The sequence below is a fragment of the Hypanus sabinus genome, chromosome 3, assembly GCF_030144855.1.
Source record: "Hypanus sabinus isolate sHypSab1 chromosome 3, sHypSab1.hap1, whole genome shotgun sequence".
NCBI lineage: Eukaryota > Metazoa > Chordata > Chondrichthyes > Myliobatiformes > Dasyatidae > Hypanus > Hypanus sabinus.
In genome coordinates this window covers 121,500,085-121,516,805 of record NC_082708.1, presented here as the reverse complement: position 1 = coordinate 121,516,805, position 16,721 = coordinate 121,500,085, and the positions used below count along the sequence as shown (strand labels likewise).

At 39.8% G+C, this 16,721-nt stretch overlaps 1 protein-coding gene and 1 long non-coding RNA gene across 3 annotated transcripts in view; one reads left to right on the top strand and one right to left on the bottom strand.

Annotated features, from left to right (window-relative positions):
* Positions 1-246: 246 nt before the first annotated feature.
* On the bottom strand, positions 247-15,634 carry LOC132391610 (uncharacterized). Of its 2 annotated transcripts, none has more exons than XR_009511282.1 (3): positions 15,552-15,634; positions 8,685-9,025; positions 247-8,142 (listed from the first exon to the last, which is right to left on the bottom strand). It is a non-coding gene; the product is annotated as an uncharacterized LOC132391610 (long non-coding RNA). The 2 variants fall into 2 exon arrangements; XR_009511283.1 differs by lacking the exon at positions 15,552-15,634 and adding an exon at positions 15,455-15,511.
* Positions 15,593-16,721, top strand: part of lrba (LPS-responsive vesicle trafficking, beach and anchor containing) — an 817,631-nt gene continuing 816,502 nt past the window's right edge. The window contains exon 1 of the mRNA XM_059965020.1: positions 15,593-16,194. Coding sequence (XP_059821003.1) covers positions 15,919-16,194 — 276 coding nt within the window. The 5' untranslated portion in view covers positions 15,593-15,918. The remainder of the gene's footprint in view (positions 16,195-16,721) is intronic.

The following is a 16,721-nucleotide window of genomic DNA, read 5'->3' as shown; positions in this document are numbered from 1 at the left end:
ATTTATTATTATTTTGCCCGGTACTCACTGTTTAACTCAAATGTCTCGCTCTCTTCCTGAAGAAACATGTGCTGTGCTTTTTTTAAAAAAGCTGAATCATCTTCTCCCCATCTGAAGAAAGAAACACGCTGTGCTTCAACAGGAAGATAGTCATCAGGTTCGGTTGAAAACTTCCTCATCACCATTGCTGTGTTTTGTAACTCCAGAAATTAATTGAAAGAATAACACAAGAGCTGGGAACAACATGTCTACTTTGTTTTACTTTCTTTTTCTTTGGTGAGGCATGCACATGCAATATGGTGGTCTAATGACTTATGCCATTCATGTACTTTGTACATATAACCCGTATTGAATTATGTAATCAACAGAGAATACTTAATTAAACAATACATATATTTACAATTGAAACCTGGTTTCCTTGTGCTGCGCAAGTCTAGGGAATTCACACTCTGGTCCTGCCAAATCCATGAGACTGAGACAGCACTCCTACCCCAAACCCGGTTTGTGTGAGTGTTGTGTAATTTGTTACCCTGTTACAACTCAGTGCTAAGAAATAACAGTCAGCACGCTGCATATGAATAAAGGAATTACATTCATGAATGTTAATTTAGCTAAAGGGTTAATAAAGAAAAAAACAAGAAGAGCCCATTAGAATTAAACTGTCAAGTGTGCACAAGTTGGAGCTCAACTCTTCCAAAAATTATATTCACCGGTAGACCTGCGCACCCTGCTCCATCGTATCACGGTCCCCCACTGTTCGAATCCTACGACTGGCTCTCTCTTCGCCTCCTGCCAGACAAAGACCCCAGCTCACATTGGTGTCAAGCACACAAAAAAACCGCACTCCCCTGACTGGATGGCTCGCATTCCAAAGCAGCTGTTATCTCTAGCCGTAACCCAAACCCTGCTTCTACAGGAAGACCATGATGTTAGCAGTGAACCCTTTACCAGGGCATTACACAATATTATTCAATTATAACAAGAACATTAAATACACAAAATCTGTTAACAGCAGTTTAAATCCAGTGTGGTTTTTCTTTAAAAGTAAATCTTAGCCATAAGTGTATTGTAGCCTGAGAAAGATATGTAGAACAGTATAAGTCATTTGGCCCATGATGTTGTGCCGATCTTGATGTTAAGTCCTCCTCCTGTGTGTTATCCATATGCACCCCCCCCCATTGTCTTCAAGTTCACTTGTCCATATAAAAGCCTTAAACTCCTCCAAACTGCCTGCTTTTAACATCACCCCTCGTAACCTATTCAAGCAGCTACCACTCTCTGCATTAAAAACATCCCCACTTTAATGTTAAAGACACATTCTTTGGTGTTTGAGATCTCTACCCAGAGGCAAAGATTCTGACTATTCACCCTAACTATGCCTCTCATAGTTTTAAAAGCCTCTACTAAGTTTCCTCTCAGCCTCTGACACCCTAGGGAGAACAATCCAAGTTCGTCCAACCTTTCCTTGTAGCATATATCATTGAATCCAGGCAGCATGCTGGTGAACCTCTTCTGCACAGTTTCCATATCCTTCCTATAATGGGCCAAACAGGCAATAGTCCAAGTACAATCTGATTGAAGATTTATATAGCTGACTTCCTTATTCAGCACTGCTACTGATGAAGGCAAGCATGATGTAAGCCTTCTTTACCTTCTTGCAGTAGTTAACTGGCTGGTTACCAGCAGTTGTGAACCCATGAATCACTGAGTCAATGGTTGCAGTGGTGGGATGTATAATTTGTTTGGTCTCCAAAAATCATGCATTGTTCAATTGTCGGTTGGTTGACCCCCAAAACAGACATGAGTAAGCACGTCTCAGCTCATGATAAAGAGAAAGAGATGAATGTTGCTGTGCCAGTGCCATTTTGAGTTTATTCTATTTTCTCAACATCAGGCATAGTTATGTCATCGCAGTATAAGAAATTCAGTTCTCTTTGTCATTTATTAACTTCACAGTTGGGACTTTGACCTAACTATCGGTAGTTAAATTCTTGGCGTATTGTAAATGCAAGTGATGACACCATTCCTATTGTTTGTGCAGAGAAATAACATTATAAATTGTGCTTGACTTAGGATGATAAAGACAAACAACTGGTATCAGTAGCATGCTGTGAAGGGAAGTTAAATAAAGGAAGGAGGTACCCCAGGAGTCAAGATCAGGAAGCAGTATCACATGGTCATCAAATGGAGTTTTGGCTGCCATAATTTCTCAGATGACAGGTGCTCCTGAAACTGTAATTATCCTTTCAGATTATTGGTGCGTCATGGAAATGAGTAGTTAGTGTGATGCTATTACAGCTTGGGGTGTCGGAATTCAGAGTTCAATTCCGACATCACCTATAAGAAATCTATACATCCTCCCAGGAAATGCCTGGGTTTTCTCTGGATACTCCAGTTTCCTCACACAGTCCAAAGGGGTACCAGTTACCAGGATCATTGGTCAATGCAAATTGTGTCCTGATTAGTCTAGGGTTAAATACAAATTGATGGGGTGGCACAGCTTGAAGGGCTGGAAGGGCCTATAACATAAAAATAAAATAGACAGCAGCAGCTCCCAAAAGGACTGGTTACTTACCTGACCCATGTTCAGCCTTACCAAGTGTGGTGAACTACATATACCTGTCTGGACATGCTCCCCCCACTGACTGCTCCTGTGGCTCCTCCCACAGACCCCTGTATAAAGGTGATTGGAGGCTCTGCTCCTCCCTCAGTCTCCAGGATGTTGTGTGATGGTCTCTTGCTGCTGACAGTGCTTTCTTCCAGCTAATAAAAGCCTATCTTGCCTCACGTCTTTGAGAGTTATTGATGGTGCATCACCAAGCCTCAATTCCTTCCCTCTGATACCAGAGACATACCAAGGGTCCTGTAGGCAGCTGGACATAATCATGTAAGACATGTAACAGATGTTTGCCAGAGCTGATAGCTATATAGATTCCCCATGATATGTCAATGAGTAAGTTGAAGGGAGTCCTTTTAGTGTATTTTATCTTCAGGTTAATCAATGTGTGGTATATTCTTTATAATATACCACAGCAGCAAGGATGAAAAATGTAGGAAGAACAAGTTCCTCAACTTCTCTGTTCTTCTGGGGATTCCATGGAAGAGAAGGACAAAGATGAGATCCCTAATGCCAGGCCAACCATCTGCACGACTGGTCAGAAAGTCATATCTTAATGATTTAAAGTTTCAGATAGTCATTTACATTGGAGCAAGGCAACTTAATGTACTGCATTTCCTCTCCCAATCCACTGACACAAACAATCCAGTAACTATCCATTGGTTTCACCTAAAGCACCAAGAATTTGGAAATACCCATCAATGTCTATCATTCAAGAATAGGGAAGATTGGCGACAGCAAAAATTACAAGTGACAAAATGAACTTAAACTGACTATCTATTTTCAATTACATCCACATGCTTTCCATGAATTCAGTACAAAGCTTTATCATTCTCTCCCCAGTACACCACCATAGTATAATGCTTCAGCTGAAGCGGCAGTCTCCTCTGATGAAGATGATTCTCAGGAGGAGCACTTGTTGGTTCTGCCCATGAATGTTGCAGGAGAGAGCAAGTAGCTAGTTAGGAGGCAAAAGACAGCCAGCTGAATGTGATTATGGCACTGTTGATGTTTTGAGCTGAGACCCTTCATCAGGACAAAGGGTCTCGGACCAAAACATCGACAATGCTTCTCCCTATAGATGCTGCCTGGCCTGCTGCATTCCACAAGCATTTTGTGTGTGTTGCTTGAATTTCCAGCAACTGCAGATTTCCTCGTGAATGTGATTATGTTTTATTTGTTTTTTTTTGGGATCTGTATATTAATTGGATAGACAGAAAATGAAAAAAGGTGAGATATAGAACATTTTGTAAGAAAAATTTCACATTCATCCTTCTTTCACTTTTCTCCTTGACCCAAAGTACAATCTTTTCATTTTAGCCTCACCAGAGCATTCCACTCTTCTCCCTGGACCTTTTCAATTTCCCTCTCCTTTCTGGTCATCCTTCACCCAGTCACTTTATGAACCTTCAATTCCTGGCCCATCATTCATTCTTTTTTTATCGGAGAATAGATTTGGACAGTTTTGAACAACATTGCAAGCAGCTGCCTCTGTATTCTTATTATCTTACTCATCATCAGAATCATTCACTGATGATTGTGGTCTGTACCTAGCTGTTCTGGTGTTGTATAATATGTGGAGCATTGCACATTGTAATCACCTGGACACCTGTAATGTATCTTCCTGGTGCTCTTTGCTTATTCTGTCACATATTTGGTAATCACTGAGCATTCATCATCATATTGTTGGGTGCCATTATTGCTGAGTATTCTTTGTCTCCAAGAGATTAATGTTAGAGTAACTTTTTGGATGAAAACTTCACAACTTTGATAGCTTGCAATTCCATGGGTAAAATAAAAAGGTAATTTGCTGAAATTCATAGCATGCAGGGTTGCCATTTAACATAATGCACAATATTTCAAGTTCTACATAAGTATCTGCTCCTCAATAAACACTTACTTTAAACTGTCAGTCTTGCTGAATTTCTCCATTCTCCATAAAACTATGGAAATTTTGTCTGATAGGGTTTCTGGTTTCTCTGTACAACTCTTAGTGACCCTCCATCATTTTCCTTTTCATGGGAGTCAGCATTTTCCCTGTATAGCTGTTTGAGTGAACATAACTTGAAGAGGACATTGCTTCAGATGCCGTCTACTTCTCTACTCTCCACTAATAACAGAGGTAATCAGCAGGTGACATCAAACCTAACAGTACTATGTGTCCCATGATTGTCTGATGAATAAGAGCATAGGAAATAGAAGTAGGAAAAAGATCATTTGGCCCTTCTGTCTACTCTACCCATAGATGTTCTTCTCTCTCAATTACATTTTCCTGCACTATCGTTTATTTTACAATTACTTTAATATCCAGAAATGTATTAGTCTCTTGATTTGAATGAAACCAAGAAAAGAGCCTTTGGGACAAAGAATTCTTAAGATTATTCATCCTTATCTCATCCTAAATGGATAAGATCAATCCCTGGCTGTGGACTGCTCCTTCAAAAATAAAATCCTCCCTTCATTCAGTATTGAGCTTATTGATTTTTCTCAGTATCAACGAGATGTTCTTTCATTCTTGCAGAGTTTAGACCTGATCTATTAAATCTTTCCTCATACAACAAATCCTCCATGCTAGAACCTGTATAATATACCTTCACCAAAACTGTACACCAGATGTGGTCTCACAAATAGATTCTATATAATTGCATGAGGCATCTTTAATCCAGTACTCAAATCACTCATTTTAAAGGCTAACTTATCCTTCACTTTGCTAATTGCTGCAAATAGCAGTCGATGTGTTATTTTCCCATCAGAAAATGTAAAAACATTTTCCCCTTAAGTTCTAAAAAGATTAACAGTTGCCCATTGGGTAGCAGGATAGGTTCAAATTAGATTGCACTTGGGCTTGAGATTTTTATTATTTTAACACTAAACCTGACTCAAAAGAAATGATTTTATGGTTAAGTTTTCTTTATTAATTGTGACATCCTGTAGCAATGAAGTACACATCTCAACATTTCGGATTCTGAGAAAACTTACATGCCTTGTACCTCCAACTTCTCGCGCCCTTTCCTTCTTCCTTGTACTTTGCATTCTCTTCTTGTTTGTATCAAAGTTTACTATCAGGTAAATGTCTTATAAAGTGGCACCAAGAAGCTTTTGAGGAGGTGTGTTGAAAGTGGGGGTAGGGATGAGTGTTGACTAACATGGTGTCATATTACATAAGGAATTTGAAAGAAGCTGAGAAAAAGAACATTAAAATGCAATGTTCAATGCTGCTGGAATTTAATGGATTGATATGAATGTAATATAACTAACAAGATAAAGTTTGGTTGTTGCAGTCAGACTAGAAGATATAAGCAAATGAGCACTTTGCTTTATTTCCCTGTTCTAGTTAGGTTCTCAAAATACGTCATGAACTGGACCATGACTTGTGACAACAATTACTACTCTCATCTTAGCTCCACTATAATTATACTCAATTTGTTATGGCAAGCAATGTTCCCTCTAATTTGTAATGACCAGTGTGCATAAAATTCTTGAGCTTTATAATTTTTTGCCCAGTGACAATAATATGTGCACACTGAATTTTATATATAAAGGTATCTATTTTAACAGCTAGCCAAACACCGTCAATAAAAAAAACTTGACCTTTGCTGGATTTGATCATTTCTGTTCTGGGTTCACCTGCACTCTCACAAAACATACGTAGTGGGCCTGTAGCAGGTAATGAAAGATTTTCTCACCAGAAATATTGCACACCATTCATATGAGATTTGCTTGCTAAATGACACTTTAAAAAGTCAAGCTTCCAAATATCACTCCACTTCTTCCCACTTGTAAATTCTCCAGCAAATTTTGCATTGTGACAATACATGAAGGTAACACAAGTCTCTGTACTGTGCGCATAAATATTTCTCATGCTGCAAGTTCCTGATCTCATGAGCTTTTGGTGCAATAGCTTTTACTGTTTCATTAAGATATTCTGCTTTAAATAAACTAGCAGTTCTTTTGTGCTTCATAACCTTTTCTTCTTTGCAATTCAACACAGTGAATCAATAATTTCTTCAATAAAAACAACATACAGTAAATAAGCCCGTTCTAAAATTGACAGACTCCACATTGTCAACACTTTCCGCATCATACACCAGAAAAGGAAATGTGATTGTGTACGATCATGAAATATACTTAACATGCAAACGTGGTAGAGGGTGACAACCTTTTGTGTGCAGTTTAAATTCCTTGGGCGCTAGTAGCAAAAGATGCATGCATGCACACACCTTAAAGGGAACATTGGATGTAAGGGTTGAGGACTTCCTTTTTTACCTTTGCAACATCCAAGTAAGTACAAGAAATAGCTCAATGTACATGGGCTTAGCATTTACGTCCACCATTGCTCAGGATCCAACATCTATATTAATCCGAAAGCTTTGAGCAAAAGTTAGAAATGAAGAAAATAGAAGGGACTTTTTTACCTGAATTGAGTCCCATAAAATTTACTATTTCATCTGTTCCATCTTACCAATTCTTGGTTGCCTTTCAACTAATTTTATGTTGAAAGGGAAAAGTGAATAGATGTGGACAATAAACTAATGTCAGAGAGTTGGTTGCTGACATGATTACTTTATGATCATGACATAGGATGGAGGGGTTGATGGGAGACTGGGCATTGCTAGTGCTTTTAAAAGTGGTCTATTGGCATGACTGAAGTAAACTTTACATCTGAGGACTCACTGAAATATTGCAAGCAGCTTTCTCTGTATTCCCATTATCTTCCTCCTCTACAGAATCAGCCTCCCAGCTGCTCTTTGCAGTTCCAAACCTGCTGTTGCCCAATGTTGTGTGGATCATTGCATATTGTAACCACCTGGATATCTAAAGTGCATCTTCCCGATGCCCTTTGCTTGATCTATCACATACTTGATGGTCACTTGGCATTCATTGTAATATTGTTGGGTATCCCTGGTCTTCAAGACGTGAAGCACCCTGTGGGATGAAATCTTCATGTCAATTGTAGTGGAATCTTGTGCACATCGGTATAAATAAGATTTTGTGTTTGTACACCAGGTGCATATTGATAACATGGAAGCCCTTGTGTATTGTCATATCTGCATCGTCACTGATGCCTTGCTTCTGTCTGTACTGAGCCAGCCATTGATGGAAATGCAAGCACCTGCTCATTTTATTGTTTAAAAAATATGTTTTCCTGTCAAAAGGCTCATCAGTTAAATAGATAATACAATTTTGGGCTTTTAACAGAAAACCCCAGAAATACCTTCAGTGGAGTCAAAAGATTTTGAAGACATTTGTGACCTAGATATCCCCAGGTAATGTGAAGCAATCAGATCTTGCAGGAAACAGGTGTTCATATGGGAAATAGCTGACGTACTGTATATATTATCAGACATAACCAGACCCTCTTAATGGCATTGCTGTTTTGATGGAAAGGAAACTCAGGTTCTGCCTACGTACTTTCTGCCACGGGTATTGTCTCTGTGAGCTGCACCACACTCCACCATCCAAATGTAGATAGCTTGAAGCAGGCTCTTGCTGACGCTCTTCATCGAGGTTCCATTTTAAGACAGCTGAGAAGCAAATGTTTGTAACATGATTATGTACTGAAATGGTACTGTGAGAAGAAAGAAAGATGGGTGTTTATATTGCTAGTTTCACTTCCCTTTTTGAAGTAGTTCTGATGGACTGGTTTGGCAGATAATACTCATTTGGAATAGGACCAATTAAATCCAAAGACCTGGTAACTACTAGCTGATCAAGCAAGCTTTCGGTATGCAAAATCAGCTCAGCTGTCTAAGCAGCTCTGGAATATCCCTCAGATGGTTAGTTTAGGTGTGCACTATGGGAAGATCAAAGTGCAAAATGCAGGTCAGCTGTGGGAGGTGGGGGTGAGCTTTGCAAGAGTATACCAAATTGATATTTTGAATTACATAATGTCCACAACTAGAGAGATTAACTGCATGCAATGGTGATGTGCATCAACATACAAAGCACCTAGATTGCTTTGAATAGAGAAGCACACATTTGTGAATGTAAATGTGTGGCCCTTAACCAGGAAAGTAGCCTCCAAATGCAAGTTTGCTGGAGCATTTCTTAAAGATTTGGTCCATACCTGAAACATTAATGTGGAGTCCAGCAGAAAAGAAACAGCAAATTCTCCAATTCACCAATTTTGCAAGTAAGGCTGCCGTCTTACATGGGCCACTTCAATCTTTGTCTGAGTGTCCACTTCTATTGTTATGACATCTGATATCTATCCCACTACTCTCAGGGCGAGGTCAGCTGATTTAGATTGATTACTTTTAACTGTGGTTGTCATGTAGAACTGCAGCTTTGAAAGTTCACAGCAGGCAAAAAGTCACACAGAAAATCAGTCACTACAACAAGAGTGCAGATGCTGAAAATCTGGTGCAACACACAAAAACTGGAGGAACTCAGCAAGTCAGGCAGTATCTGTGGAGGGAAATGGACAGTTAATGTTTCAGGTCAAGACAATTTATCAGCTCTCTTGCACTACTCCTGAAACTGCACTTGACACAGGTGTGTGCTGTGTCATAGAAATGATCCCTTCAGCCCATGTAAGGGAAAGATAAACAAGCTTTGAGGATTCAGGTCACTGAGGGAGAAGGAACACTTCAGGGTTGCTGCAGGGTATTTTCTTTTTTTAAAAAAAAGAATATAATAAGTGATAAAGAAACGCATAAAAGGATATACAAAATACCAAGTCTAAGACGATTATGTAAAATAATTGAAAAAGAACAAGACTTTTGATTAGCAAATGATTAACAAGACAACAAATCTAAAACAGAGTGTAGAATAATTCATACAATAGCAAGCCTCAATCCCTTCTGCTCACTGAGCACTCCAATTTATGACTGGCTGGAGAATCTCAGAGGTCCTTGGCACTGATCGCGATTCTGGTCGAAGGAGAGAAGTCCGATGATCTTGCTTACTACTCACACTGATAAAAAATATAAAGCTCGCACTTCTTTTATAATCTCTACCTACCAGTTAGCTACAAAAAACTATTTTTAAAGATAGATCCTAAAGGAGGATTTTATATTTTCCACTGACCTAATCTCGAGAGGGTTCAGAGAATGTCTACAAGCACTGTTCCCTCTAAGCTGTGTGGCTGCGCAGTAACTGAATTACTCTCACGCACCTAGCTTTGTTGTCATGCAGCGGGAATTTTCTTTTCTATAATGTTAATATAATTTTGAAATTATGCAAACAGCAAGTTGATTAATGTAGTTATCCAATCAACATTAAGATTCTGACCAATCCACAATATCAACTGTCCTATAACGATGTTTTAGAAGATCTGCCATTTCTTTGTAAATTGCTTCAGAAAGGCTATTTGAATACAGTTGAATCACTGCAGTACGCAGTTAAGGTCACAGTATCCCAGCCATACCATTTATTAGAGTGATGAAGTTAAAGATCTGCTTGCAGCTGTATGTTCTAATGTTGATATTGCATCTATTATTTGATTCATTCAATGTGTGTGTATTCACTTGGATAATAGATTTCCGGACAACGAGTTAAGAGAATGGCAAGCTTTTGACCCTGATGCTATTGCAAATGCAACCATTTTTGAACTTGGAAAAGAGAGTGTTGTATGACTGACAAAAGAATACTCAGCTACTATCATGAATTATGATGAAAGTGTTGCCTCAAAAATATCACAGTAAAAATTTGATTTTAAATGTGCTGTTTCTGAGAAAGTTAAGACTGGAGATATGTTGAATTATGAGTTTAAAAACAAAGAATTTGAAGAACTGTTATTTCTTGTTGGTATATTTCAAGCTTCTAGTGCTGACTGTAAATGTGGATTTAGTCCTATGAATTCAATCAGATGTAAATCTAGAAACAGACTAGAAGGGGAATATCTGGATGATCTAAAGGGAATTAAGATCCATCTTTTATCTGCATTTGAAATTAACTAGACAGTGCTTATAGACAATGGATTTGTTATAATGAGAAAAAGTTCACAAAACATGAAATATTTTCATTGTTTTACTGTATTTCATTATACCCTTCAATTAATAAATGAAATCAAAACTGTAATTTTTCAACTTTCATTCTAAATATTCATAGTATGCATATTTAAAAAAAACATTTAAAGTGCTGTGCAGTTTTCAGGCCATGTAAAAATTTCTTGTTCAGAGCGATGTTGGTCCATCCAGCTGTAAATAAAATTAGCGGGAATGTTGTTCATGAGAATGACGCTGGCAACGAAAGGGTTAACATATGAGGAGTCTTTGAAGGGTCTGGGGCTGTACTTGCTGGAGTTTTGAAGAATAATGGGGGATCTCATTGAAACCTATCAAATATTTAAAGGCCTAGACAGAGTGGATGTGGAGAAGGTATTTCCTATGGTAGGTGAGTCTAGGACCAGAGGTCACAGCTTCAGAATAAAGGGATGTCCCTTCAGAAAAGAGATGTGGAGGAATTTCTTTAGCTACAGGGTGGTGAATCTGTGGAATTCATTGTCCTGGATGGCTGTGGAGTCCAAATTATTGGGTATACTTAAATTGGAGTTTGAAAGATTCTAGATTAGTAAGGGTGTCAAAGATTACAGGGAAAAAGGAGAAAGGGGTTGAGAGAGATATCTGTGGAATCACCATGATGGAATGGTGGAGCAGACTCAATGGACCAAATGGCCTAATTCTCCTCCTATATCTTATGGTTTAATGCATTACTATGTACTTGTTAGGAATGACTTCCAAGTGCCAATATCCTGCATAACTTCCCAACAGATTTATGTCATGTTGTAACACACAAATGCTGGTCAGGCAGCATGCTGAGATCCTCCAGCATTTTGTGTATTCCTCCGGATTTCCAGCATCTGCAGACTCTCTTGAGTCTATGTCATGCTTAGCCTTCAACAACATTCTTCGCTAACCAAACTTCACCAATTTTTGTATCATCTGCATGTTAAATGTTAAATACTTAACATTCCTCCTTCATTGACATGCAAGCCATTAATATATATCACAAACAACAAAGGTCCCTGCACCAATCCTTGTACACCACTTTCCAATCACAAAATCATCTTACCACCATTACCTTCTGCCTGCTATCATTATGCCAACTTTGGATCCAATGGTCATTATCATAATTTTGTGAATGCTTTCCTGAATTATAATGCTGACTGTACAGCTGCAGTAAATCCTTTTCTATAACATGGAGTGGAATGTACAGAGGTTGCATATAAACCCAAGATTTTAAAAAAATATATTTTTGGCCGGCCATCAATTTCTTATCCATTTGAACACAGAAAGATCAGAATAATTTTCTATTTATTGCACTATATTAATGTGCATGTTTTAATGCTCATTAGAATGCAAGTGGGGTATTTGCAATTCCACACACAAAAAAACAGCACTATTTTTGTTTGGGAGTGTCTCCAGTCACCTTCTATGGGCTGCAGGACAAGTTATGTTACATCCAGTTCTGCTTATCAGTCTGAAAGTATACCAAGGCTGGACTACTTTAGGATCCATTTTATTATGTTTTCTACCTGATTTGGATTGAAGTGCTGGTTGTCCATTTCAAATTAGACAAGAATTAAGTTGACAGATTTCAAGCAATCTTTTGAACAAAACTATGATAACCTGTTTTCTTACATTGTTCAGAAATCCTGATAAGCTGGTTCTGGTTCTCACACTCCCTTTAAAGTCACCACGGCCTGGATTTCTGTTCTTCTTTTAAATTCACTTGAGCTTCAATTTCCCTGTTCCTTTGAAACTCACCGGTGCCCTATTTTCTATGCTCTTTTTAAACTGACTGGAGCCCTCTTTCCCCATGCATGCTTTAAACTCACTGGGACCCCATTCTCACACTGCTTTTAAACTCAATAGGACCTTGTTTTCACGTGCCCTTTTAAACTCATGGGGACGCATTTCCCATGGATCCCTTTAATGTCACTTGGATGCTGTTACTATGCTATTTTTACACTTATCGATGCCCTATTTCCTACATCCCATTCAAACTCACTGGGACGTCATTCTCATGCTCCTTTTAAACTCATTTGGTTAACAAAATATTTATCATGCAACAGTGTAACACCTATAAAAACAATTAAAAGTCTTTTCATGTATGAATAGGAGTAATGTTTAAGAGTCTGGAAAATATGCCAGTCCACCAAAGTCCCGAGGCTACCAGATTATCAAAATGTCTTTAATACAAACACTTATTCAGAGAAAAGACTGGCCTGCTGCCCTGATTTTCAAAAGGAAGTGATTGGTAAACAGACAAAAGTTACCCTTATGATATCAACAAAATCACCAGAAGCCTCCTGTCATGGGAACAACATAGAGGTTCAGCACTATTCTATCTGCCAAACTTAGAAATCTGTTTGAATTGTAACCACTGTGGTCTGAAGAAATATTATTGGGTAATACTTCTGCTGGCCTATTCAGTTTGTTGTTCTTTCTTTCTGAAGTGCCTGCTTTTATTAACTTTGCCACTGAAGCTACTTTGTTTTGTTCGGTGTTTTTTCAGTATTTCTTTGGGCAAGCCACATTACCATCTAACCATATAACACCTTTTAAGGGGAGGTGTGCAGCCATCGCAGTTGGTTTTGTCTTGTCTTATCCCTTCAGCTCTTCCCTGCCTTGAGTTGTTGGAAGGTGATGTATGTGAAAAATTGTTTCTACGTATAAGTATATTTTCTTATTCTATCATGAGTATATAAAGGTGAGTTTAAATAGAACAAAATAACATGGTCAATGGGTCATCTTAAGGTCACAGGGATTTTGTCAGAGCAATTCAAAGTTGTAGATAGCCATGCCCTTATGAATGTGCTTTCACAACTGTGTTGGGTGGGGGGGGGGGGGGTTGGATTGGGAAAGCAGAGCTGAGGTTCTACTCATATCAACCATGATCTTATTAAATGTCAGAGCAAGCTCAAGTAGTAACGTAGATGACTCCTGCTCTTAATCTGTATGTTTGTTATGGCGTGGTTGTACAAAGAGAGATTAGGTGTATTAAGCTTATACTCACTTTAGTAAAAATGAGAGGTGATTTCAATGAAACATACAAAATTAATATCAGGCTTGGCAGCAGACAAATGATGATGTTTCCTCAGGTTGGAATTTTAGGGATCAGTCTCAAAGTACAGGTTCGAGCATTTATGATAGAGGTTAGGAGAATAATTTTTTTCACTCAGAGGTAGTGAATTTTCAGTGAACTTTCCACATGAGGGTCAGGAAGGTTTAATTACCAAAGATATTTACAATAGACGCAAGGTTTTTAAATATTAATCCATGTTACTGAATAAGGCTAGGGACTAGTGTTGCATCAATGTTGTTGCTTCACAACTGTGTGATTGAATTTGCACGTTCTTTTTGTGACTGTATTGGTTTCCTCTGGCTCTTTTGATTTTCTTCCACATCCCAAAAAATGTGCTAAGAAGTTAAATAAACTCTTTAAGTTACCCCTTATTATAGGAACATGGTGAAGAGTCAAAGGGGAGACAATGGGTATGTGTGAGAGAATGTCACTGGAGAACAGAGAAACAAGGAAAGAGTAATGAGATGAATGGAATTGCTCCCCTGGGAGCTGGCATGAACCCAATGTCTGTTTCTGAGGGTATTCCATAGCCCAGCAGCCTGGAGATGGGGTGCAAGCCCACGGTCGACTCCATTTCTCATCAATCTTGCCCATTAAAATGCCAAGGAAGATTGAAATCATTGAAGCAAGTGCAAAAAAAGGGGATGTTAATTGCTATCTAGCAGCCTCTCACTCTGCTGCCGCAGGTGTGTGTAAGTCAGCCAGTCTCAGTCTCTCTCTCCCTCTCCCTCCCTGCTCCTGGAGATGGTCCTCCTCGATGCTGTCAGAGGATGGTGCCAGAGTTCTGGGTCTTGGGCAAGGTTTAATCAATGCGGTTTGTGGGTTGGACTCTGTAGTTCATGTCATGATCACTCTTTTGTTGCTATTTTTGGTGATTTTGAATTGGGGTGGTCTGCAGATAACAAACACTGAGCTGGACTGAATATGGACTCTTGATTTTGTGTTTTATATTGTGTATTTTGCTCTTTTTTGTTGCTGTTTGCTCAATCTGTTTTTTTGTGTGTGTGTGGGGGGTGATGTTTTCCTTTGAACAGGTTCCATGGTTTTCTCTGTTTTCTGTTTGTCTGGGTGGGGGGGGGGAGAGACGATTCTTAGGGCTGTATACTGCACACATTGACAATAAAAGTACTCTGAATTTTTGAAATAGCCTTCTTCTGTGGGGGTAAAAAGCAGAAGTTAGTATTTTGGGTTTCTATGAATTAAGACCATTCAGGTATGTTGTATAAAGTGCTGTTACACTTTTATTACCTCCAACTATCTGGCCTACTTGTCTGTAAAATTCTTCTCATCCAATTCTACATTCCCCCTGTCTGCTCTTTTTCGCTTATTTCGTTAATATGCATTGGCTCCCACTATCTTAATATTGAATTTGTTACTTAGGTCGAAATGTTGTTTCTAAATGTCATTCAACAACCTTCCTCCCAAAGTCTTTCAAATCACCTCTGATGAATGACCCCAAACCCGAAACATTGAACTCCTTTTATCTTCATTGATACTGACAGCTGTAAAATGGATCACCTTTCCGGTTTCTTTTTGAACTTCGCTTTCCAAATACGAGCAAAAAAACAGAACATTTACCTATGCCCTATGCACAATTGCTAACTTTACTATCCAAATTGAATTTTTGATTGGAAAGTCTCCCAGCGCAGCAGATGGCGCTGCGATTGACTTGCTGTGACAAGTACGTGAACGCCACGGTCTTCCCCAGTTATCTTTCCTGTTTACTCGCTGGGTTCTGCTCTCACGGCCACTCTGTCCTTGCAGTCCTTCAGCTGCCACCTCCAGCGCCCAACCCCCTACACTCACCTCCATCTTTACCTGTCGGAACACCTGAGCGGCCGGCCAGCCAATCCAGACTCGGTGCGCAGGCGCACTCCCTCCCTCCCGCCCCGCGCGCCTTTACCTCGAGCGCGTCGTCGGAAGCTGGAGCCGATGCTTTGACGCTGTCATGGCGGCACTGGGTTGAGGAACGAGGAAGAGAATCTGTCCATTTCGTCCCCGAAGTTCTTTTTAAAACAACTTTGTGTGTTATTTTTTTAAAACTATCTGACCCGGAGCGTGTATCAGCCTCAGAGCCGTGAGGTGCCCAAGTGGAGAGCGAGTGAGTGGGCCCGGCTCGGGACAGACGGGGAGCGCAGCAGAGCAGTCTCGGGGCAGCAGCCGAGCTCGGCTCGCCGTGCGCCTCTAAGTTGTCCGCTGGTGGCAGTTCTCTTGCGTCTCCAGTCTTCTCCCTTCATCCACTTGCCTACCTGTTCTTTGAGTAGATCGTCATGTCGAATGTGTTCGGCAGTTTACAGCCCGCCGACTCCCGGGGAGGCCAGTCGACACTTGCAGCCGTGTCCGGGGAGCAGAGAGTGGACGAGAGGCAAGTCACTCTTCCCCACACCAGCAGGAACATCTCATCAGGTGCCGACGCGGCTGCTTCCTTGGGCCTCAACCCTTCTCTACCTATTCGTGGGATCAGGATGAAATACGCAGTGTTGACAAGTCTCTTAAAGGCCGGTGAAGTGACCAACCGAGACATCGTGGAAACCATATTTAACCTGGTAAGAGAGTGTGACCCCCCTCCTCCCCGCCAGCCCCAATTGGTCACGTAGTTATCCACTTGGACGCTTACAACATGCATTTCTTCCATGTTTACATTTCCAATTGAAAACGTAGGAACCTGCTGCGTTTTATTTTGGTTATTCGCTTGTACTGATGAAATATTGGCGATGGAAAGTTTTGGAGGAGCCTCATGCAGATGCTTGCTTGTTGCATAGCGCAGCGAGATGAGGAATTGTACAACGTTTATATTTTTGTGAATTGAGTTCACCGGTTGCATTCTTTGTATGTTTGAAGGATGGGTCGCGTGTTAAATAACGTTTTATCCTTGACATCGTGCTGAGGTCTGTGGGAACTATAGACGCGGAAGTGAAATTCCAAATCGCACCACGATGTGCAAGTCTTGAGTTTATTGAAAGTAGTTAATATCGGGTTGTTACGTGTAGGTCCAGTCTGAAAAGGAAGGTGATCAGATTACTAAGTGTTAAGTTCTTATTTCTTTCATTAATTTTTAGTTTTTTTCATGTTG